Raw genomic sequence first — 23,647 nt, forward strand, 5'->3', positions numbered from 1 at the left:
ATTTATTTTAGATTTTTTCGTTTAATTTTCTAAAAATTTTTTATTGGATGCATTTTCGAATGCTTTTCACGAACAAAAAATATAGAGTCTCTTAAGTTTCAAGTGCTAGAGATTTGTAAATGTACTAAAAACACTGAAAAATTGTTTTCACTTGCATAACATTCTCATTTTTTCTCATTAAAAATATGCACTGCATGTTCAATATTTTGTTGAAATCTTGAATATATAAAGATATATGTTATTTATACTATTAATATAAAGATGCATATATATTATTTATATACTATATTTTAAACACATAATTCACTTGGCTTGCTATATTCGAATCTCAATAAAATAAGAATTCTCTGATTTTTCCAGGCACGAAATAATCACTGAAAATTCCACGTTTCCCATGTTTTTGCTTTCCCAGGAACTAGATACCCTGTAATACTGATAGAAATCGTACGAAAAGAAAATATTGAATAAATCGATTCAGAGAGAGTTCGGAATTGGAATTTAAAATTATCTCCTTTAATTTGCCAATCTGTTCCTGTAGAAACTAAATTACACCAGATGGTGGCATTTACCGAAACAAAAATATATGACGTCAAATCTGCGATTAAAATCGCATAATGTTACAATTCGTGCATATTAAAATGCGAGAGAGAACTCTAGAGACTGCTATATTTATTTTCCTCTCCATCGGACAAAGTTCGAATCACTTTCACAATTGGTCCAAGGACGTCATACATGAAAGTGAAAGGTCATTGCGTGATTCGGGCTTCAAGCCCGACGCAATGATGTAACTTGCATCGAGGCGACAAGTAGACGCGGGTAAGGTAAGAAGTAATCGACATTACGGGAAAAGCAAATGAAATTCCAACGTGCGACGAGCTTGCACGCACGTATTACACGCACGCTTGTATGTACACACCGTGACGCGAATGTACTCGGGAAAATCGCGGATGGAGGAACACACCGGGTGTCGCGGATCGCAATAACGGATTGTGAAAGTCGTCGTTTTGCGGAATTTCTCGTGGGATTCGAAAGTAGCGACAAATTGCCATGGGAGAAAAAAGCCTAGCGATCTAGCGATCACGCACACGTCGACTTGTCTCTCTCACGGTATTTGGCACTTTGTATTGCGTAATGTTTCGAGCAGCGCCCGTCATTGGAGCGCTTTTTCAAGAGGACGAGTCACGCTGCATTATTACGTTATGCAAGGATGATCGTGCGTATCCTGGATGATACGTTCCAGCTACGTTGGAAGAGAATTTATGAGCTACGATTGCGCAGAAAATCACCATCTCGCGCAGGATTATATTAATCTGTGCTTTAATATAACAGGGTGTCAGGGCAATCTCTTCCCAAAAAAAGCTCTCGTAGCTTACCTCGAGAGCTTTTCAAAACACTATAATAAAGTATTTTTTCATCGAGTACTTTTCGAGTTATGAGGCTTGAAATAATTTTTTAATTTTTACATAAACCATAAAATATCTAGCAAAATATTCATTTTTCGATTATCTTACTTTAATACTTTTATGTACAAAATAATGGGAGGAATCAATTGGTGTAAAGAAAACACATAATTGTTTCGAAGAAAAAATATGTAATTTACAATTAACAGTTACATATTTTTTTTCGAAACAATTACGTGTTTTCTTTACACCAATTGATTTCTCTCATTATTTTGTACATAAAAGTATCAAGATAAGATAATTGAAAAATGAATATTTTACTAGATATTTTATGGTTTATGTAAAATTAAGAGATTATTTCCTCATGATTCGAAAAGTACTGGATGAAAAAATACTTTATTACAGTGTTTTGAAAAGGTAACCTACAAGAGCTTTTTTATGAGAAGAGATTGCCCTGTATATGATGTGATACGTAAATTAACTAATTCAGGGAATCGAGCGAGAAGTGATTGTATTTTTTATAAATCGCGATTCGGAAGATAAATAATTGACACTTATGAGAACAAATTAATATATGAAACAAATAGAGAGAATTTGTGTGTGTTGTATATCTGAGATACGAGTTATTATTCGAAGCTACAATTGTAAGTTAGAAATCGAAAGATTTCATGCGATTTTGATCTTCAAACTAACAAGTGAAAGCGATTTATGTCAGATTAATAACACTGTGTACAGGACACGCTCTTACAAACATCTTAACTACCATCATCGCGAATAAATTACATTCGCTTGGCTAGTTGCTTGCGAGACGTTATAATACTTCGTATAATTTTGCATATCATGATATATGATAACTCCAAACTCTTGTAGCATAAATTGACGCATCTATCTGCATTCGCAAACTATTAAATTTTAATCATCGATAATCCTATAAAATTACAAAATAATAATAAATTCCTTCCTCTATCTCTCCCCTTAAACAGGTACGTGCCAGCGAAGCTAACATCGCGCGAGAAATTGACGCGCGATAAAATCATTCCCGTCGCAATTCGAATATCAGAAGACTATGGAGAAACTTGTCGAGCAGAACTTGGCGCCATCAATGGACGGACGACTCTCGCCCCCCCCCCCCCCCACCTCCCTCGTCAACGAGCCGAGCGCAAAAGCGATCGGAACCCCATCCTCCGATAGGAACGGATGCGTTTCGCTGACGGAGTTTCGAGTGGTCTTTCCGGTTTGCAACGCGACCAAAATGGCCTGACGGTTGGTATTCATTTCTTTCTTGCCCCCTTTGATCTTTCTCCATCTCCCTTCCACGCTTCTCCTTCTCCCCTCCTCGCGTTTGTCCTTTCTTCTCTATATCGCGGGGTTTCTCACCGTTCTTTCCCTTACCCCGCGAGTCTTCCGTGTCCGGCTACGTGCCGGGCCGTAAATGGCGAGCAGAAGGCCTTGAGCGCCCACGCCCCCGCTTTTCTCATCTTCTCTTTTCTGTCGCTTTCTTCTCTCTACGCGGATCATCGCGGCCCCTTATCACCGACATCTTCGCGAAATCGCCGTCCGTCATCTGTCCCTCGTTTTTCTCGATTGACCGTTTCCGTCGTGTCTTTTCGGTGAACGATTTAGAAAAACGAGAGAGGAAATCATCAAACGTTAAAAAGAGTCACTTCGCGACTAAATACCATCAATGCTTGAAATAAAAATTAGAAATTAGGATCGTCAATGGCGAGCAAAAGACTTGGGCGCCCACACCCCCATCTGTCATCCTCTCTTTCTCTGCTTTTCTTCTCTCTCGCAGATCATCGTGGACTCTTATCACTGACATCTCCCTCGCCTTTTTCAATTGACGCTTTTTCGGCAAACGATTTTGAAAGACGAGAGAGCAGACGATCAAACATTAAAGAGTCTCCTCGCCAAACGAACCGCAATTCTTAAAATAAAAATTAGAATGATTGCTGCAGTCGCACGCGAAGGAAAATGTTTGAGAAAGAGGGAGCGAGAGAATTATATCAAATCCGTTCTTTACGTTTTTTTATTCTAATAGATTTCTGAGAATAGATAATATTGAATCATTACGGAAAACAAAAGAAGTAACATTATTTCATTTACATATTCATGTTGCACAACACGAGACTCCTACGTAATGTTAAATTAGCTGTTTACAGTTTGTACCACATCCAAACCTAGTTACCTTGAGCAGAAAATACGCGAGGCGTTTATAGGAAGAATGTAAGAATGTCGCACCTCTTACGTCCTTATAGGTTTATGCACGCTCTTTAAAGCCAAAGGCAAGATTATCGTCGCCTGTCAATTCCGGAGATAAGTGAAGAAGATCTCCTCCCCACGGAAAATTATCCCAGACGAACGTCATTCGGTAGAAGACTCGAAGTCGGGATAAATTTCGCGAACGACATCGCGAATTGCGAAAGAATGTCTCTCGGAGACGGCGGCGGTGGCGGCCGCCTGGAGTCTGGGAAAACAGAGTAAAAGGAGAGAATCTTTCTCTCTTTACTCTTGTTCGCGGCGGAATAATCGTTTGGCGAAAAACGGATAGCGGTTCTAAGCTTGTTGGATGTTGAAGACGCGCTCGCGTCCCGTACGTCGCCCGGGGACATTAAATCTACCTCTCGAGTAACGGACGTCGGTCAGGAAGCTTCTTTCTCTCTTTCTCTCCCTCTCTCTCTTTCTCATCAAAAGTATTCTTTTAAATGCCTATATATATGTATATGTGCGAAACGCATGTCTCTCTTCGGAAAATTTTAATACAAATGTGTTGCTTTCAAAGCTTCAGATCCGTCTCGTTTTTTGGATGGTACTAAATAAATACACTTCTGTACCATATAATACAAGTATCTTGAAAAGTACTGTTAAAGTATCCTAAATAAAATATTTTAATTTGACACGTTATTAATCCACAATTTTTGCGAACCACTAAAAGATAGCGCGTGTTATTCCTCGAAAACTCGCGTAAAAAAAAAAATCAATTATGATCGGTTCGATCTACAATTTTCCCCGGGAGGAAGAGATGCCGCCCTTAAACAAACGAGAAATTACAAAGATTGGAGCTCACGAGGATCAAAAAGGAAGACTGCCCATTCGGTTACCTAATGCCCTATCATCACACCTGTCCGCGAGACCCGTCCGACCCGCGGATGCCTTGTTGACCGTAGAAAAAGGATGTTCCGCCTCCCACGGATTTGTCGAGAGGGCGAATCTCCCGGATGCTCGTCAGACGGTACCGCGAATAGGTGGGTGGCCGAATAGGTGTATGAGAGATACATTCGCAGGTAGGTAGGTATAAGGACGTAAGCGCGTAAGGTTCGGCCGCGACGCAATCGCGACGCGCGAGTGGGAGAGGAAAAGGTGGCGGGGTTCAGTTTGCGCCGAGGCCGCCGACGGGGGGCTCCGTCGTCGCAGGTGAAACGCTCTCTCAGGAGAATGTACTCAGTCGTGGTCGCGCGATCGCACTAGACGATATTTACCTGCCTGCGATCCCCGGGCAGGAGCGTATCGGCCGCACGCAGCTCCCTCGAGAGCCCCCTCCGTCCTCCCTCGGGCCCCCCTCGAGCACGCAACACGGCAACGAGGTAGGAGAGAACACGCGTGTTACTATCGTTCGCCGGATGTAATCGTTCGTCACCGGACACGCTGGACGAATATCCGCGAGATACGGAGTTGTTTCAGCAAACGTCACCAAGCTTCTCGCGCCGAGTACGAGTTTCTTCTTGGAGGAAGTACGTTAGGTTCTATAAATAGAGAGATTCGCTACAATGCTGCACTCCATGCGGATTTCCTCCAGCTGTGACCGGTGAACTTTGTACGCGCAGTTTGATATAGCCAAGAGAGAGAGAGAGAGAGAGAAAGAGAGAGAGAGAGGGAGGGGGGAGAGAGAGAGAGAGAGAGAGAGAGAGCGCAGGAGGTTGCACATGATGAAGACTCCTGGATGGAAAGGAATTTCGATTTATTCCGCGATCATCTCCAGCTGATTTCTTTCAAGGCGATCGTTTTTCGTGCTCACTTTTACATTCGTCTGCCGCACTTAATGGTGATCTCAACGCTGACAGCATCGGGACGGAATCGGGGTCGAGCGAGAGTCTCGCGATACGGGCTTGCAAAAGAGAATTCGACGCGAGGTCGTCGACTGTCTCAGCGAAGGAAGACGCGCTCATTAACTCCGAATGGGGAAGAGACCCCCGCGGGGGCAGGCCCGGTAGCAATTTCGCGAGCGTGAGTAAGCCGCGCTCGCGCGCGTTGGTGCCCCTCGCGCCATAGGCGTTCCCCGCTCACGTACAAGACTCGTTGACCTTCGCGCCTGCCGACTCCTTGCAGGAGTACGAAGAAAGCAAGCGGCGCGCGATCCGAGAGTCTCCGATGCGCCAATTTTGGTAACTCGCGTCGAGAACGATACTGTCGTTAAAGCGTAGGCCCGGGAGTAAAAGAGACGCCGCGATATGACTTTGATTTTTTTTTTAAGTCATGAGTTCTCAAAGAATGATTTATGTTCCGAGCGATATGACTCGGAGACGAAAACATGGATGAAGCTCTAATCCGTGAAATTGACTGTCTACCTTTATAGATGAAAAATACAATGAGTATCTTATATGTATTCCTTCTCTCTCTCTTTCTCCTTTCTCTTTTGCGAGTGGTATTGAAGCTTCGCAGCAGTGTATCGACCTTTCGCGAGTTACTGTTGTAACGGACTCGAGATATTAATTCTTTTCATCTGGACAGAGCAAGGAACCAGAGTATCGCGTATGATAATTAATTCATGCACATAACAACGAATGCAAGTATACGATGCAAATATTTCTGCCTATTTTAATACCAAATAATCTACGCTGAACTGGTAAGATGGACGATAAACTTAATCTTGTGTTCACGCAAAAGTGTGAAAGTAAATTCAGTTTTTTAGATAACCATCTGTAGAGGTAATTCTTTTAGACAGTTCAATATAAATTCTAGAAAATGGAGCTTGAATTTTGTCTGCGCAAAAATAAAAATGTAGATAAAAACAATAAAAATATTTCGAACAATTGACGGTTTTGACAAACGCCACGAGAGCGATTAAGGGTTAATAAGGGTTAATAAACTAGTATCTCGATATCTATGCTTGAAAATCGCAAGTAAGCATCGCAATCTCGAGATCATAGATGAGAACGTGGATCGCGAAGAGCGTTCGATCGATCTGCGAGGGATCTTTTTCGAGAATTCTCGCCGACTGTTCCCTCCTATTTGATTGTCAATCAGTATAATAACTGGTCAATGGATTATGTAATCAACATTTGCATTATTAAATGAGCAGTCGATGTCTCGCGCCGTATGCGAGCTTTTATACTTGTCCGATGAATGAAACGGGCATCAGTGTCGTGATTCAACAATCGCGATGATCCAAGCGAGATCTATAGAAAAGCAAAAGCATTCGATCGACGTTCGAAAGTTTAAGCGACACGTTGCGGCTAGGTGAAAAGACTCGAAAGTCATCGTATATCAATACGATAGTCTGAAAGCTGCGTGCGCGAAGAAAGTTTTTAATGCGCGTACATGGCATCAATAATTTTCACATGTCAATATTCTTGTCGTCTAGCGTTAAAAAATAACAACAATATGCATTTTAAGCTCGGAATTTCTTAAAATTGCCATCGCGATATCACTTTATCGCTTTTTCGCAGTACATGTATAAAATTACATCCATTTGTTCCTATCGTTATTTTTCGTTTCGTAGATAAACATGTCTATAAATGATTCATGAGGCATTTAAGGAAATGGTTGCGAAATCACATGGCAAAATTTTACACTATTATGTTTCTTTCTCTCAATGAATTAATATATCGGAATAATTTTTTAATCTTCTTTTTCAAATATTGACTATATTTTAATCAAGGTTTTTTGAAGATTGACTTTTTCATAAATTATGTTTTAATTAATTTTTCGATAACCTTGATCGCAGTTATTAATAAAGATATAATTTTTATTAAATCAAATAAATATTAAAAAAACAAAATAATAATTAAGTCAGTAGTTTGCAAGAAAAAAATGATAAAAATTTAGAAACATAATTTTACAGAAGTTTCAAAGAAAATTTTTTTGGCATCATTTTTATACATTAAACTTTCTAGATATATCTAAAAGCCATTTTATAGCAAAATTTTCAAGGGAAAGAAAAATTATTATATATTAAAAAAATAATAAAAAGTATTTCGACATTTTAAATCACTTTCAAACGCGTCCTCAAGATAGATTTGATAAAAGAAAAGCTTGAAAAATATCGCTCTACGCCACTGACATCCGCTGCTACACCTCCTCACGCGAGAGATGCGCGTATGCGACAAGCGCGTGTCTCGCGGAACGGGATACGCACCGCTACGCATCCGAGGGAAACACGCGCGTCACTCGAGGGCGCCGTATCGATTTTCGAATTAGTCGCTCGAGAAAATTTTACGACGACAAAGCAGTTAAATGAGAGCGATACGTTCGCGCGATCCATCCCCGAGAAAATCACGTCACGCGCTCTCATCTTTATTTAAATTCTCCGACCGTCTCGTTTCCATAGATCTACGCTATTCTACATCTTCAGCGAAATCACTGGGCGATTTCCAGTGTGATTTGCACGCGCAAAATTTACGATAGCGACGCAAAATCGCGTAGGTCGAAACGTGAGAAATCGTTGTTTCCATCGCCGACGATAGCATTCGCGTCGCATTATTTTCAACAGGGGAATTTTAAGTGAAGCGACCACGTCAGTATTTTTTGTCACTATCGGATACGTGAAATCTCGTTCAGAATCGAATCCAAATGAGATTCTGCTTTTGACTGTATACAAGATATTCCAGGCTCCTCTTTTGTATTTTTTCTCTCTCTTTTTGTTATATTTAAATACACACAAATTCTCTTGAATTTCAATTTATATTAAATTACTCGTGAACAAAAGTTTCAAGATGTATACTAATGGTTTACGGGCTACATGCAACTCAGAATTTACAAACTTTTGCGAGCTAAGCGTTATGAATTAATCTTCAGATATTTGTAAATTAAAATTTTTTTAAAATTGAATGTTTTATTTTAACAAAATGTTTGAATTTTAATATCGATTTAAAATTGACGCGATCTTTAAGAAATGTCTTTAATCTCTAGATATCTCTGAGACATCGAGAAGATTTTTGTATATTATGCAGGTTATAATTAAAGATTTGCAAATTATTTTAAATATATATTTTAAATTTATGCGTGTCGATTTAAAGAAGATAAGAAAGGAAATATAGGGGAGACTCGGATATCTTGCATAAATTAAGGCCCTCTGCGAAACGCGTTTAGCGTAGCAGTTTGCGTAGGCAGGGTAGCTGACGTGCGGTTTCGCAGCTTCGGCTTTTGGGCCCGCAAAACGACGAAAAATTGCACGCGGTGTCGGCGACGGCGGCGGTAGTACCGCCTCCTCGAAAACCGGTCCTGGGACCGCCGCAGCCGCCGCCGCCGTTGTTCCTTGTCGATTTCGCCTGGTGAACACGCGATCGCCATCTTGGATCCGGCGAGGATGACGTCACTGGTACAGGGCACGGTCGCTTTATTCACTGCCGCTTACGCACCTCGCATAGGTGCAGATGTACGCGCGTTCTTCACCAGAAAAGTCGCGATGGAAAATCAATTAAATAATCAATTCGCGACAAAACTTTAAAAGGACTACAAGTTTGTGTGCACTTGTATTAATTTTCGAAAAATTAAAATATACCCTTCCTTTTATCTTTATAAAATATTTATAAAAATCACATTTATACAATATTTATAAAAATCACTTTCTCTCTCTCTTTTTCTTTCTCTCTCTTTATATATAATGCAATATAAAAAGTATAAATTTTAGTTTTTATATATTTACACTAATTTTAATAAACTAAAACACTTTTAGCATTTTAATTTAACGCATCTCATTTATGATATTATATTTATAGAAATACTTTTTATATTCATTTTTTTCTTCAAACTTTATTAATAACTTTAATCAGATGCAAAATTTAATATAGGATCTCTGTGATAATACGTGAAATTTTATCGATTTATTAATATTCGAAAACAAATTTTTATATTAATCATCACGATATTTGTGTGTAAATATATTTATATATTTTTTTATTATTTGCGCAATTTAATAATCAAAATTTAAAAAATATGTTGGAAACTTTTTTTTTGAAGCCTAATTTTTTTTGACAAGTAATTCTATTTATGACGAGAAAAGGATAGAGAAGTGAATTAATTGCACTAATGAGATTGATAGTTATCAGTAAATTGATCTTCGTTGCCTTTTTGAATTTCGAAATAAATAATCAATATTGAGAATCGAACTCTCTCCCTTTGAATATGTAGGAATAGTTACGAAATTTACATTCGAATCTACTTGATGATTTGAGAATAATGGGGGATCGCAAATTTTTAAGTGTATGTTTAAGCACGTCTAAGTATTTTGAGTTAAATAAAGCCTTCTCAAACTTTGATTTATAATATATTCTTTTTTTCTATAGTAAAGAAACTTTAAAAAATCTTATAATATAAAATGCATGAATAATTATCAAGCATTTTTAATTTCTGATATGCATACATTCTTATGAATATGTATTGCAAAGTTAAATATTTATATATACTAATCCTTTTTTCAACCTATCGATTTTAAAGTAATGCATGTGTTTGTGTATGGATTTACAATTACATAGTACATTTGTTTATTTCTTATCAATTTGAAATTTTAATATCTTTTTAATATAATAATAATTATATGGATATAATATAGTATAAGCACTTTATAAAAATAAATGATGCAAAATATTTGATTGTTTTATCTGATATCATTGCAAATCCATCACCTTGAATTTAAAATAAAAGATAATGTAGCACTCACCGATACGATGCGCAACAGGAGTTGTAATATGCTGACCTGTAAAACAAAAGTATTTTTCAATTAAAACAGTATGTAAAAATTAATATCTCAAAAAGTAATTACTACGTGCAATTGAAAATTCTTTATTCATATTTTTTTCACATTAATTAAAAAAAAGTAATAATAAAAAAAATAATTTCTAACAAAAATAATTTTTTATAAACATAAATTTTTATGAAATATAAGAAAATTTAATTCTTATCATCAATAATATAAATACTTTTATAAATCCTAAATAATAAAAAATTTTTTAAATAATAAAATATTTTCATTTAAAACATTTTTATTTATTTATATAAAATAAATTATTTCTCTCTCTATCTATATATAGAAATATTAATTAATAAAAATATTTTATTAAATATAACATACTCTTTTGAATTTTATTTTTTCATATGAAAATAAAATTTCATATATGAAAACAAAATAAAAATAAAAATGTTATATATATTATATTGTGTAATATAATGTAAAATGGATAATTATTCTGAATATGTATAAACTAATTTCACAGAATTAACAAATAATAAATTAAATAAGCATTATAAAATACTCACGATTGTTCCGCTGTTTGACGTCTCTCCAGGCTTTTTCTTTCTCTCTTGTTCGTCCTTTGTTGCTTCTTCATGACACTGAATAATTCACGAATCGCGAAAATTATTAATTACGATCGTGCTCGCACTGGAATACACTCACGCAGCACTCCAACGATATTAATCATATATCGTACGCTTTATTATATCGGGAAACATCGCGAAAATGACGCTCGCGCGATATTACGATCTGCTCCATTCGACGTTTGAAAATCACGCTAATTTCATACGTCAATCTCTGTTACTCTTGATTTTACCGTGCACTGCGCAAATCGAGTTAATGGCTAATTAAGATGTGATAACAGCCGGAATTAATTAATCGCACAGGTTGATAATTGCTAACTGTAATGATTGTATGAATAATCGTGTTTCTAACATTAAAAATTGTGTCCCAATACAATTTCGAGAGATAATACGCAGCGTCTTATGCCGCTACCTTTTCGCTCGGGTCACGCGACATGAATGACAAGACGTCGACCGTATATAAACAATACCAAACACAATGGTATACGTTACAAAAGACGAGTAAGACAAATCGAACGATTAAAAATATTCAAGCACCGTGATATGTGATCTATTAATAATTATATAATTATAAAAAATTCAATGATAATATATTTATTGATAAGTATGATACATTTATTGATTATTCTATGAAAATTTAAGAAACAGAATTTTTTCGGTATAATCTATTTGATAATGTGTTACATATTTCTTGATAAAAAAGAATTTTAATTATCACAGAATATTTTCACGTTATTGCGACACTCGAGCAAAAAGATTGTGACGCTTTATATCATCGTATATTATCCTTCTTAACATGATCGCGATCGAAGTGATTCTGACACGTCCTTGTTTACATATTTGGCGGCATGTCAATACGGAATAGTGAGATGACGTAGTAGGGTAACAAGGGGTATTGAGTGGGGGAAAAGAATGTGTAAGAATCGACGCGTAAAGAAATGAAAAACATTGTTATTATTCGGTCAATGTTCGCACGTTAAACAAGTGTGTTATATGTCGTTCATCGATAAAGTTCTTCTATCTTGATAACCTTCGATAATAATTTCGCGTTCGATATTCTCATGAAGTAATCCTTACATTATTATCGTCTAACTAAAAGATTATTATAATTACCGATCATTAATCCTTGGAATTAATTAATTCTCGCGATTATCGTGTTATAATTAGCCATTATTAACTCGATCCGCGTGGAATCGCGAGATATCAGGGCAAAAGTTGCAAGTATTATTTTCTCGCTTATTAATAAAGTATCACGAATATAATGGATCGGTTCCGAGCCGAATGACAATGTAACGCATTAAATTAATAAATGTAAATGTTTTTAATTACATACAGATATTTTAATATATTGTCAACCGCATAATAAAATATTACGTTTACATATCGGTAAATTGTTGAAACATGTATTTTATGTAATTTATTTGATTGAATTTTATGGCGCGACTAATCAGCAAAGCAACAATGTACATATTTTCGGATATTGCATTCTGCGAATATTTATCTTTAATTTCCGAGTGTTGAGTAAAACGAAGTTTTGAGCAAGCGTAATTTTCGCGATATTTTCCAATATGTCGTAATATGTATAATAAAGTGCAATTAATGTCGAAAGAATGCCGTTCAAAGTAATACGTGATCGTTATATTCTAGTAATTAGTTCGATCGTAATTAACTGTGTTTTCGCAAATAAGTGTCTAATGCTATGAAAAGGAGCAACAAAGGAGAAAGAGAAAAAAAAGGAGATCGAAGGCATCGAGCGATAGTAGAGCATTGTGAGAGGTGAGTGAGCAATTTGTAGTTTTTACTTAATTAATCTTATTTAATCTTTATTATTGACAAGATATAGTCGAGTTGATAAAATTAATATTTATTATTATAATTATTTAATATAATAATTTATTTTACATTATTAACATAATGCGGAAAAAATGATCTATATTTTATTTTAAGATATCTAAAATATTTTAAAATATTCGCAATTATTATTTTTATTAATTTTAGATTCAAATTTAATTAGATTATTTATATAAAAATTGCATTCTTTTATTTATATTTTATTAGTTTATATTAAAAATTTATTATATAGAATATCAAAAGCGGAAGGAAAATATTATTAATTATTATATAATAAAATATATCGCCAAATTTTTCGCAAAAACTACATTGTTTTTCAGTCTTCCTGTTGCTTATTTGACTCAAGTCTTCATGTCCTATTTTTTTCTCGTAATCTTATCGTTTTGCATACGTTTATATGCGTAGTTATGTCTGCATGTCTGCTTAGTGTTAGAAAATTTTAAATTTTTGCATCGAGAATATTCTGCAAACTTTAATGAAATGATTTCCATAATGCAAATGCTCATGAATTAAGTATTTGCAATGAAATTCTTAAGCAAGACGGATGTAACTGTTATGATTTGCACATAGTAACGCCTTTCTACGTATAAGCATCATGATAAATTCTAATAGCACATTATTGCAAGATACATTAAAGAAATTGCACAGAAAATAGTTACTACGAAAAACTTGTGACAATGAACATTTTTCTTTTTGGCTTATTATACAAATATTATCGACACGATAATATTCGTAATCTCACTATTTTAAATTAATGTTTTGTTTGGCATTCTATTAAACATATTGAATTCGTCTGATAAACTGAAATAGTAAGAAAAATTCAGTTTCACTATTTACTTTCGTTCCAAACATGCAAGTCAGTCAATCAAAAATAATTATAACGGAATTTTTCGTTGGAAACCGGCTCGACTTCTAGTTCGAAATATTTCGACTTGTATAACTGCCGATCATAAAAATACATTATTTTTTTCTGCAGCAAGTCCGTGACGTAGCTTTGCACCATTCACTTCGAGTTAAAACACACTTTCGCAATAGCAAAAGTCCGATCGCTATAATCCACTTTCTGCAGCGAGACAGTCCGCAGCTGTCCCTGGCACTCTGATATTTCGATTTTTTTCTCCCGCCTGATCCCGTTTGTATATCCGTTTCTTTGACACGCGACAAGGCGCGAGACAAGATTTGCACCGATCTATGTGATTGTTAATGACAATCGTTTGTGCATGCATACATATATATTTCAAAGAATTATTTCATTTATAAAATTGCATTTTTTTTCTCTCCGTGATGTGTAACAATATATGACTTTTTGTATGCATTTTATTATTATATATTATAAATATTTTATTAGTAGATATTATATATTCTATTTTTTTATTATATATATACATAATATAATAATATATTAATAAAATATATACAAGAAATCGCGTATTATAACACATAGCGGAGAATGTGGCTTTATAAATAAAATTTCTTTTTTACACCAAAGTGGAAGAAGCCACAGCTGCGTTATGCAACGATCCTGGAAAAAGGAAACTGTAATTTATTCGGTCAGAATAATCCGTGACGTTTTTCTTATCGTGTTCCCTTAATCCGATTGACCTACTCCGTCCTTGGTTTTTCGCGCACACAGACAGTGAATTTTCTCGACGACGATATTTTATCGTTTTTTCGTATCTGTCATTTGCATAATAGTTTATTAAATTGATTCGTACGTTAAATTTTCATTTTTTTACCGAGCTTTTATTTTGACCTAAGCTTTTAAAGTTTCTGTTTTGAACACGAAAATCGAATAAGATAAATCCTCTTTAATAATAACAAGTAATGATTTATTCACAGAAATATATTTCATCGTTTATAATAATAACGATATACATTAAAATCCTCCCTGACTAAAAACTACGTTTTTAAATTTGTGATATTTCAAATGAGAGATTAAAGAGCGGACATTTATCTTCCATTTGCTGCTTTAAATCCGATATACGGGCGAATATTTATTCTCTTTCCAAAACAAAAAGATTCAAGCTTTCTACCATCGGATAGAATATAATTGTCCATTTAATCATCTTTCATATATTCCCGTCAAACAAATATTGAAAAAAAAAATCGAGCTTTGCAACCCAGTATCACAAAGTGACTAATCAAGAAAGTATATACACTTCGTGTATAATGAATGAGAAGGGAGACTGCGCTAATCCTCCTTTTTTCTTTCGGTCCTTTAATCCGTCGGTTACGTGCATCTTTTGCTTTTCGTGCGTCCAGCGATGCACGTCGAGAATCGAGGAGAGCAATTCCCGCGCGTTCTCTCTCTCTCTCTCTCGTGCACGCGTGTGCGGTGGTGGCGGCTCGCAAGGATACACGCACGTGCGCGCGCACGCGTATCCGTGCGCGATGATGACGGCGACTAGTGAAAGTCGAGACTTTGCGCGCAGCTTTGCGCAACGAGATCGCAACGTTGTCTCCTTCGGATACTGGTTCGACTTTAAAGGCTCGATCACAAGAAGGCATCGAGACATTTAGCGTGACTGGGCGTTCACGTCATACTTCCCTTCCAAGAACGCGAGCGATTAAAGAAGTTATTAGAGTTAGAGAGGAGGATCTTAGAACTTGACTTTTATGAAATAAGTTAATATCACGTTGCTTTATAGAAATTTTTTACAGGATTTTTCCGTAGATTTGTGTTATTATCTTTCAATTAAAGTTACTTTTAGTAAAGTTAAAACAAATTCTAAATTTAAAAAAAAATTTAGATATTTTTAAATAAAGCTAAGGTATATTAAAGCCTTCGGAACTCGTTTTCGTCGACTCTTCTCTAACTGACATTTTCAATATTTACTTAACATTATTAGATACCGCACAATCGTGCTTCGATCCACTCATTCGACTTTCACTTACTTAAAATAAACATATTATATATTACATCTTAATATTATGCATTCATATATCGCGTAAAATTGCATGTTATTTGATTTTTCTAATCGTCCATTATTCTGTTGTTTTTAAGATGATATAATTTCCTTTATAATTTTAAGCTATGTCACTTTACAGACATTACAGAAGTTGCTTTAATTTCAAGTTGTGAATATTACTTTACAAATACAACATTGCGATCACACACATATTATTTTTTATATAATATCTAATATTTTTCTTAATAATTTTATTTATTTATTTTTATCTTTCTCAAATATGTTATTTTCTTCTAGCATTATTTTCTTTTAACATAAACCTTTCTATGAAAAGAAAAATTTATGAACTCTCGAAACACGAATAAGCACTAAAAAATGCCACTAACTTTTGAATCGTAACGACAGCTGATTCTTTTTAAATTTGTATACATTCTTTATTATCAATCGATATTAATAGTTATCAAGTCACGATGGTTCTTCTTGCACATATTATACATCGTAAAAATATTATACATCGACACTTTATAAGAGAGAAAAATTATGACACAATGGCAAAATATTAAAACAATAGATATGTATCTCTTTATTGTGTTTTCTCATCGCTTTGTTTTTCTTAAATTATTGTCTCACATAATTAATATGTAGTTTGTCTGCCGTGATATATGAATTCTTCCGTTCTTCGAAAAGATCATCGCAAGCAGAGATATGACAAATCTGTCATTCTTTCCTCTTATTTTTCTGTGTCTTCTATTTTTATAATGCAATGTATCCTACATGATAAAACATGCAGTGTGCATCTCTTCTACTTCTCATTTCACGCGGAATTGTCGTTGCCAATACTTTTATGTAATAGTTCCGCGAAAAATATATAAGTCACCCGTTGCTGTATCACCGACATTCGTGAGTAATCTCGCCGACGACGTGTTTACAAGCATACGAGAAAAGTTTTGTCATCGTTTTCTAGCAGAAATAAACTCGACAAGAGACACGTAAACCTTTAAATATTTAAATATCTCGGGGAATTATTTTGAGAGGAAAATCGCACGAGCGGATGATTAACGCATGAATGATTTATTTCGATGCGAGTTATCGAGATGATCATTCTCAGCACTTGTTCACGTTTGTTTTTTAATGCATCGTCTTTTTTTTTTGCAATAACGTTTATAAAGAGTTGCGTTTTTAATTAAAAGTATTGTATAAAAAAAAATTTTAATATTATTTTTCATTTTTGAAAAATGCACGCGTTATGCTATTTCAAAGCATATATTACAGTAATGCTTTGTTCGCGACCGGTCGACCTGGGAAAGTTTCTTCACATCTACATATTCTTCATATATATATTTATAAAGTCTCTTGAGACAAAATATGGAGAACATTTATATTAAGTTAAATAATCTCTGCAAGATATTTTTATCTTTACTAATGTTAAAGCTTTATCTTCGCTCAAACACATTTTCCATTCCAACTTTGAATAATTGTGTTTTGCTTGAGTAAGAAAGCCGCACGAAAATCTATTTCAGTTTCACTAGAAAATTTAATATTTCGAACGCAACTATATTTTCTTTCCACTATTATATCTGTATCTATACATATAGGAACATTTTTTAAATTTATCTCCGTTTTTACCTAAATACCGAGTTTTATTTACTTCGTGTTACGTTGCAGTAAATTTAATTAAATTTTAAAATCAAAAATTTCCTAACAACAGCTGATATAAACTTCTCCGAGAGAGAAATGATCAACTTTCTCCCGAGCACGGAGCAATTTTCTTGAAAATCTAAAATTCCTTCTATTTTATATGCAATATAATAAGATTTAAAATTAGATTTTTTTGCATAGAAAATATTAACTTTACATATGCAATTAAAAATTAAAATTAAAATTTATTTAAAATTATAAAAAGAGAATAAGAATGATCCTCTCATTTATTCGCAATCTTCGTAACTTAATCTCTCTCGATATGTATTTAGATCATCGTTGAGAGTCAATGATGGTTCAATCACTAGTATCTCGAGAAAGTCACGATTGCCGAAGCATCTTGTATACAACATATTATTCGCTTTATGTTCCACGACCAAGGCGATGTAGAGTCGCGTTGGCGATAAAATCGCGTGGGACATCTCCCGATCTGACCGTCATCGAAAGCCTTCGCGAATTCTTTCGCTGACGATCCTCATTATCCTCCTCGTCGCGAAGCGCGAGCACGACTTACACGGCCGTATACACATGTAAAAGCGTACGTATTCAAACCACATGTGCATTTACGTGAAGTCTCGTAATCGGTACAACGTTCACGTGCGGGTCGCCCGAAAGGAATATCGGTGAGCGAGTGTGGTCTGACTCCAAGAAAATTGGTCAGAGCTGTGTCAATAAATGCGCGGGTGTGTTTGTGTCTACACGTGTGTGGGTGTGTGTTTGTGTGACAGGAAGCGGCCAAGGTTAGCGACGCATCATCCTACTGTGTCATGGAAGAATCGATTACGTCGAGTGTACGTCTCTGCCAGAGAAAATCTGTGCCGCAGAACGATGCGGTTATATTAAATCCGAGTCTAGTTAACGTTGTAACTTTGAGAATTTGCAACATCTTCTATCATTCCTGGAACGCGCATTTTTGAAACAAAGCCAATGTATTTTTTTTCTTTCTTTCGTTAAAGACAACAAATAAAATTTGATCTGGCCAATGTTTTCTGAGGCGTCTCTTCATAAATCTTCGGGATACCTTTTTAATCTCACGCTTCATCTACCATCCCATTGCGAGTCTCCTCTTCTTCTCTTTACGTTTCGGATATCGTAGAGCGCACATTCTCAGAGGCAATTATAGAGTACAGCCTAATAAAAGCTCTCTCGCGGGGCTATAAAGAATTCCAGAGTGCACGTTAGAAACGTAGAATGTAGTAACGATAAGAGGTGTTAATTATGTATTTCTGGTAATAACATGTTTCGGTAGAAAAAAGGTATCTTTAATTACTCCGAATATAAGGAAGCTACTAAAGCTATAACGATCCGGTTCGATGCTCTCGGATCGACTAATCCTCGCCGGTGGAAGTTCCTGTTAACTATAATTTATGAATCGTGCTAGTTCACTATAGAATAACAGTTGAAGCAAAATTATTCTAATAATATTTCAACAGACATTCGAGCTGACAAACATAAATTGTCTCAAAACAGAGCATCTTGCGTATAAATAATACGATATAGATCGACACTATCGTATCTTTTATCAAAAAATAAGCATCTTTTACCGCACAAAGTTGCTTATCTTTTGACAAATTATGTCTGTTCATAACTTTTAATATGATACACAGTCTAACGCTCTTGTGCGAAACATCTTGTAGAGAGACCTCGGTGTGTCTCTTCCCCTATTTCCCATTGATATATAAGACAACCGCAAATATTTACGCACTTGTGTGCCACGCAGGAGCATGTCGCGGATTTGTAACCACTGTGTATTATTAGCCGTCAATCGCGGTCGCGCACGCGTCTTGTCGCGATGTCCGCATATTTCACGCTCCGCCGAGATAACTTTCACTAAAGTAATTCCCGTCATGTTACTTTGGTATTTCAGGACAGCGCGCCATGCGTCATCAATCTTAAAGAAACGAGGAACGAGGACCCGGGACGAGGAATCTGCGATCGGTAAGCGGTTAAAGCGTTAAAGGTACGTACGTCAGGACGATCCTGATTATATATATATATAGGGTGTTTTTTAATAAGTGCGAAAAATTTTAGATGATTCTTTGTCAAAAATTAAGGAGGGTTTTTCACATAAACATATACTCCTCCCTGTAGAGTTATACTCCTCCAAAAATGGGGGTAAAAAAGATTTTTATTTTTTTCTCAAATTTGGAGCAAGTTAAAGAAATGAAATTAGGATATTTTCTATTAGTAAAAAGGTTATTTATTAATATATTATATTTTTGTTATATATATATATATTTTTTATATATATATATATATTTTATTTTGTTATATATATATATATTATATTTTTGTTATAAGGGAATGAAACTAGCAACCCCTAATCAATTTTTTATTAGAACTTTTTAATGTTTATATAAAAAAATCTCCCTTAATTTTCGACAAAGAATCATCTCCTAACATATTTTACACTTATTAAGAAACATCCTGTATATGTAAGCAAATTTAATTTAAAAAATTGTCTATTTCTTTTAGTTCTCTGTTCTCGATTTTGCCTCTAATAAATGTATTTTCGCATGTAAATTGCAGCGCACGAGAACTTTCCGAGATCAATTCTTGTACAAGTAATTATGGGAACAAATAAAATCAATCTCAATTATTTCCAAGAGCGGTACTCGATTTTAAAAGTAAATTCCGTCGAGAACAAAACTTCTCGGCAAAAGCGAAACGAAGACTAAAGTTGAAATGAATTAAAAAAAATTATTTCAATACAAACAAATTTCCGTCTTTATAAATTCACTTGCATTATTACTGATCTCTTTCTAATGGATATTCTGATTCAGAATATGTATTAGAATATAATAGAATATATATACAATTTATATATAAATAGAGAAAAGTACAAACAAATTGAGAATTAATCGCACAATTAAAGTTATCATTTTCGCGATCAAGTTTTCAAGGTATTAGATTTGGCAAAAAGTTCACGTTGTGTTATTTGACATTCGCAAAATACCGTCGATTTAGGATTGGAAAATTGGAAAATTCGCAGGTTTCGGGGATAAACAACGACACTCGGTGGAGCCGAGTCAGTATAACCGGGCATTCTCTTATACCGCGAGCGCGTATTATCACGGTGCGGTCTAACGGTGCAGTCGGTCCGATGCGAGTGCATCGAAGCGTGCCCGAGACTCTCCTTCGTTCGCGGTCCTGCATCACGGGTTTGCCGGCAGTCATCGTTAGAGAGAAGGACGACCGCGAAGTATTCCCCTCGATTTCTGGCACGTTTCCCTCGCGAGTATCCGCACCGCGAAATGACTTCAGCTGGGACAGATCTGGTTTATCTAATGCGCGTTAAAGAAATTTGGATCATAATTCAATCATGCACGCACAAAGAACGATTTTGTACGCGGGCGATTTCCGCTGAGAAATAAATTTAATAAACGCGAGCGTATTTTCGCGCGCTAGCTTCGATAATATCGTTAATTCTACTCGCGATATGATGGAGAGAGTGAGTACAAGGTAGGGATACAAATTTTCTATTTTTGTACTTTTGAAGGTAAAATGAAAGCGACAGAAGATTTATATAATATATAAAATATTGTTTTATATTGTTTTTCCAAAGAATTTTCTCTATCAAACAGACTTTAATTTCATTTTCCTAATATTCGTCAAATTTTGACGGATATAAAGGCAGGAGACTTATATTTTTATCATTAATTGTTTAATTATTTTCAGCCAATTTTTAATTTTAGTTTTATAATATTTTTATTTTATTTTTAATCTGTTGTTATCATCGCAACAAAAATATCTTGATCATTAACAAGGATTCTTCATACATTGTGAAATTACGTAATACGGCGCTATAGTAAACAAACTAGGATCTATAATTGTCTTCCTAAATCTATTGCGAAGTGTTGAAGGATAGTCGCTGCTAGGAAACTTGTTACGGTTCTTTTTTTTTTCTTTCTTTGCCGGACACGGTAGCCGGCTGCACGAGGAAGTCGAGATTGCGCCAGCGGAAGGCCGGATATCAATCGCATCTTTTTTAATGGCCTCGCTGCTGAGCGGATAATGGCTATTTCAAAGGTATCTCGACATCTCTCAGTGACGCGAGAGGATTGAGACTGATGGATGATACAATCGCAATAAAGTCTCGCACGTTGCATCGAAACATAAACGAATCGATCGTTGCGGAAAGGGCATGACTCGACTTTTCTACAAAAATAAGTTCTATCTGGGATACCGTTAAGATACAACCTGGGCGATCCGCGCAGAAAAGCTTCGAGACAAGACTCCTCTATTCGGTTTTTATTGATAATTCATAACGACGAACAATCGCGTAAAAATATATTTTTAATCATGAAAACATTTATGTTTGATGATACGCGTCTCTCGATCAATGATCAAGATATTTTTGTTGCGATGTATCAGATTGAAAAAAAAAGATACAAGCTTTCTGTCTCATATCTACTAAAAATATTGATTTGAAGACATTTTTGAGAGAAGCAGTATTTTATATTGCGTGGGAATCTCTCTGCCATTTTCATTTTATCTTTAAAAATATAGAAATGAAAAGTTTATATATCTCGTGATTGACTCTTGTACTTACTCTCTCCATCATATCGCGAGTAGAATTAATGATATTCTCGAAGCGCGATAAGTAGCAGGGTTGTTATTTTCAATTTCGAGATACGGCCAAAGACAAACGTTTGAAGAGGACGAGAATAATTAAGGACTATAAAATTATTTGCGTAATAGGCGTCTTAAAGTATGGCGGGAATACCTCGTATCTCAGCAGCCGCGGGAAGCTGGGGGAAGTGTAATATTACCGAAGGGATTGTAATATGATTTAGCGCTTAGGTTGTATAATGCCGCGCAGAGGTTTTTTATTTCGACTCAGCTTCTCATACGCAATATGCTAATGCTGTAAGACGATATGGGTTGATAACATTGCCAATTAAATCGTACTTCATTTTTCCCTACTAACCGTTCTTTTTTTTTCAACTTGTATATAGCGCATCAATTAAATAATTAAGTAAGCGCGTGATACGTTGTGGCACGTTCGAAGAAAGGAAACGCAGGAAGCAGGAAATAGTTACAATTGCCATGAGACTTCTCACGCGTTACTTTCTGCGTTCACAATCGAGAATGTGGCTTCTCTTCGAAGCTGTAAAATTATTAATGAATTTTAAGCCGTCCCGAGATCCGCTATTTTGCGATTTTACAAAACGATTCTCGCGATCGTTTATAGATTATACAATGCATGGCATGTTCTTTAGTAAGAAATTCTAATAAATATAAAATTATTTTTTATGCGTACTAATTAAATGGATTATTATTTACTCGCGTGTAAATGTTGAGTTTTTGATATTAAATATTTTTGCAAATTTTTTAAATTTCTCGATCTTTGCCGGAATATATTATCTTTTTGAAATGTGTTAAGAATATTTATGTGTAGAAAGAAAATATTTTATTTATTTGAAATGTGTTAAGAATATTTATGTGTAGAAAGAAAATATTTTATTTATTTACTTGAATAAGTTAATTTGTATTTAATGCGAGTGTGAACTAAGAATATTCTTTTATCATACTTAATTACAAAAAACTATCAAATTTTCGCTGACGACAAATTAATTTATCGATTAATTCGCGGTTGATAAAAGAAACAACAAATCTGAAACATGTTCATGTATCTTTGTTATTTTTGCGTAATTTACTATAACACTCATCACACGTATCTTGAAATACACGTTTTATTAATCGCTCCCGATGTGATTTATATATATTGCATCACACGCGCAATTAATATAACTATTTCTAGCCCATGCGATGTTTGGCACTAATAAATAACCCGTCATATCCGTCACTTCAGTCGATTACTCTTGAATTATGCACTCACCGCGCATTTAGGTCCGTAGCAGTTTTTTAGGAGTAGGGACGACCATCGATATAAATATTGCTGTTCGAATCTATTTTTACTCCTAACGATTGATGGCGGCTCCGATATTTAAGTTGTCGTTCTGCATGTCTAACACTCTTTTCCAAATATAGTTTTTATTTTTCATTATTTTATATTTTCATTACCCTTCTGTCTCTCTCTTTCCTATTTTTATTTTCAATTATTTTGACATTTTTATTTTCAATTATTTTGATAAAATCAACAATTTTAAAATCTACCTATCTCTTGCTCACTTAAAGTTGTTTAATCAATGCTGTCTCTATTTTTCTTTTTTTCGAATAACAGAAACATATTCTAGATGGACGAATAAGACATTCGAATTTTTTTTGATATTTTCGCTCGATGTAATAGTA

At 35.0% G+C, this 23,647-nt stretch overlaps 2 protein-coding genes across 7 annotated transcripts in view; one reads left to right on the forward strand and one right to left on the reverse strand.

Annotated features, from left to right (window-relative positions):
* The window catches only part of LOC145972504 (uncharacterized), a 130,056-nt gene that overhangs the window by 40,043 nt on the left and 66,366 nt on the right, over positions 1-23,647 (reverse strand). Inside the window, exon 4 of the mRNA XM_083101216.1 lies at positions 10,279-10,314. Within this exon, the coding sequence (XP_082957342.1) occupies positions 10,279-10,314 (36 nt within the window). The remainder of the gene's footprint in view (positions 1-10,278; positions 10,315-23,647) is intronic.
* Positions 4,825-23,647, forward strand: part of Pot (zona pellucida domain protein papillote) — a 28,375-nt gene continuing 9,552 nt past the window's right edge. For 2 of the 6 annotated variants that reach the window (XM_083101192.1, XM_083101191.1), the window contains exons 1-2: positions 4,844-4,984; positions 19,260-19,352. The gene's annotated coding sequence lies outside the window, so the exon portion shown is untranslated. Of the gene's footprint in view, positions 4,985-5,786; positions 6,184-12,365; positions 12,711-19,259; positions 19,353-23,647 lie in introns of those variants that run through there. The other 4 variants (XM_083101193.1, XM_083101195.1, XM_083101194.1 and 1 more) reach the window with 4 other exon arrangements.

This window comes from Camponotus vicinus, unplaced genomic scaffold (genome assembly GCF_025532165.1).
Source record: "Camponotus vicinus isolate PSW18456_S1 unplaced genomic scaffold, iyCamVici1.0 SCAF_5, whole genome shotgun sequence".
Taxonomy (NCBI): Eukaryota; Metazoa; Arthropoda; class Insecta; order Hymenoptera; family Formicidae; genus Camponotus; species Camponotus vicinus.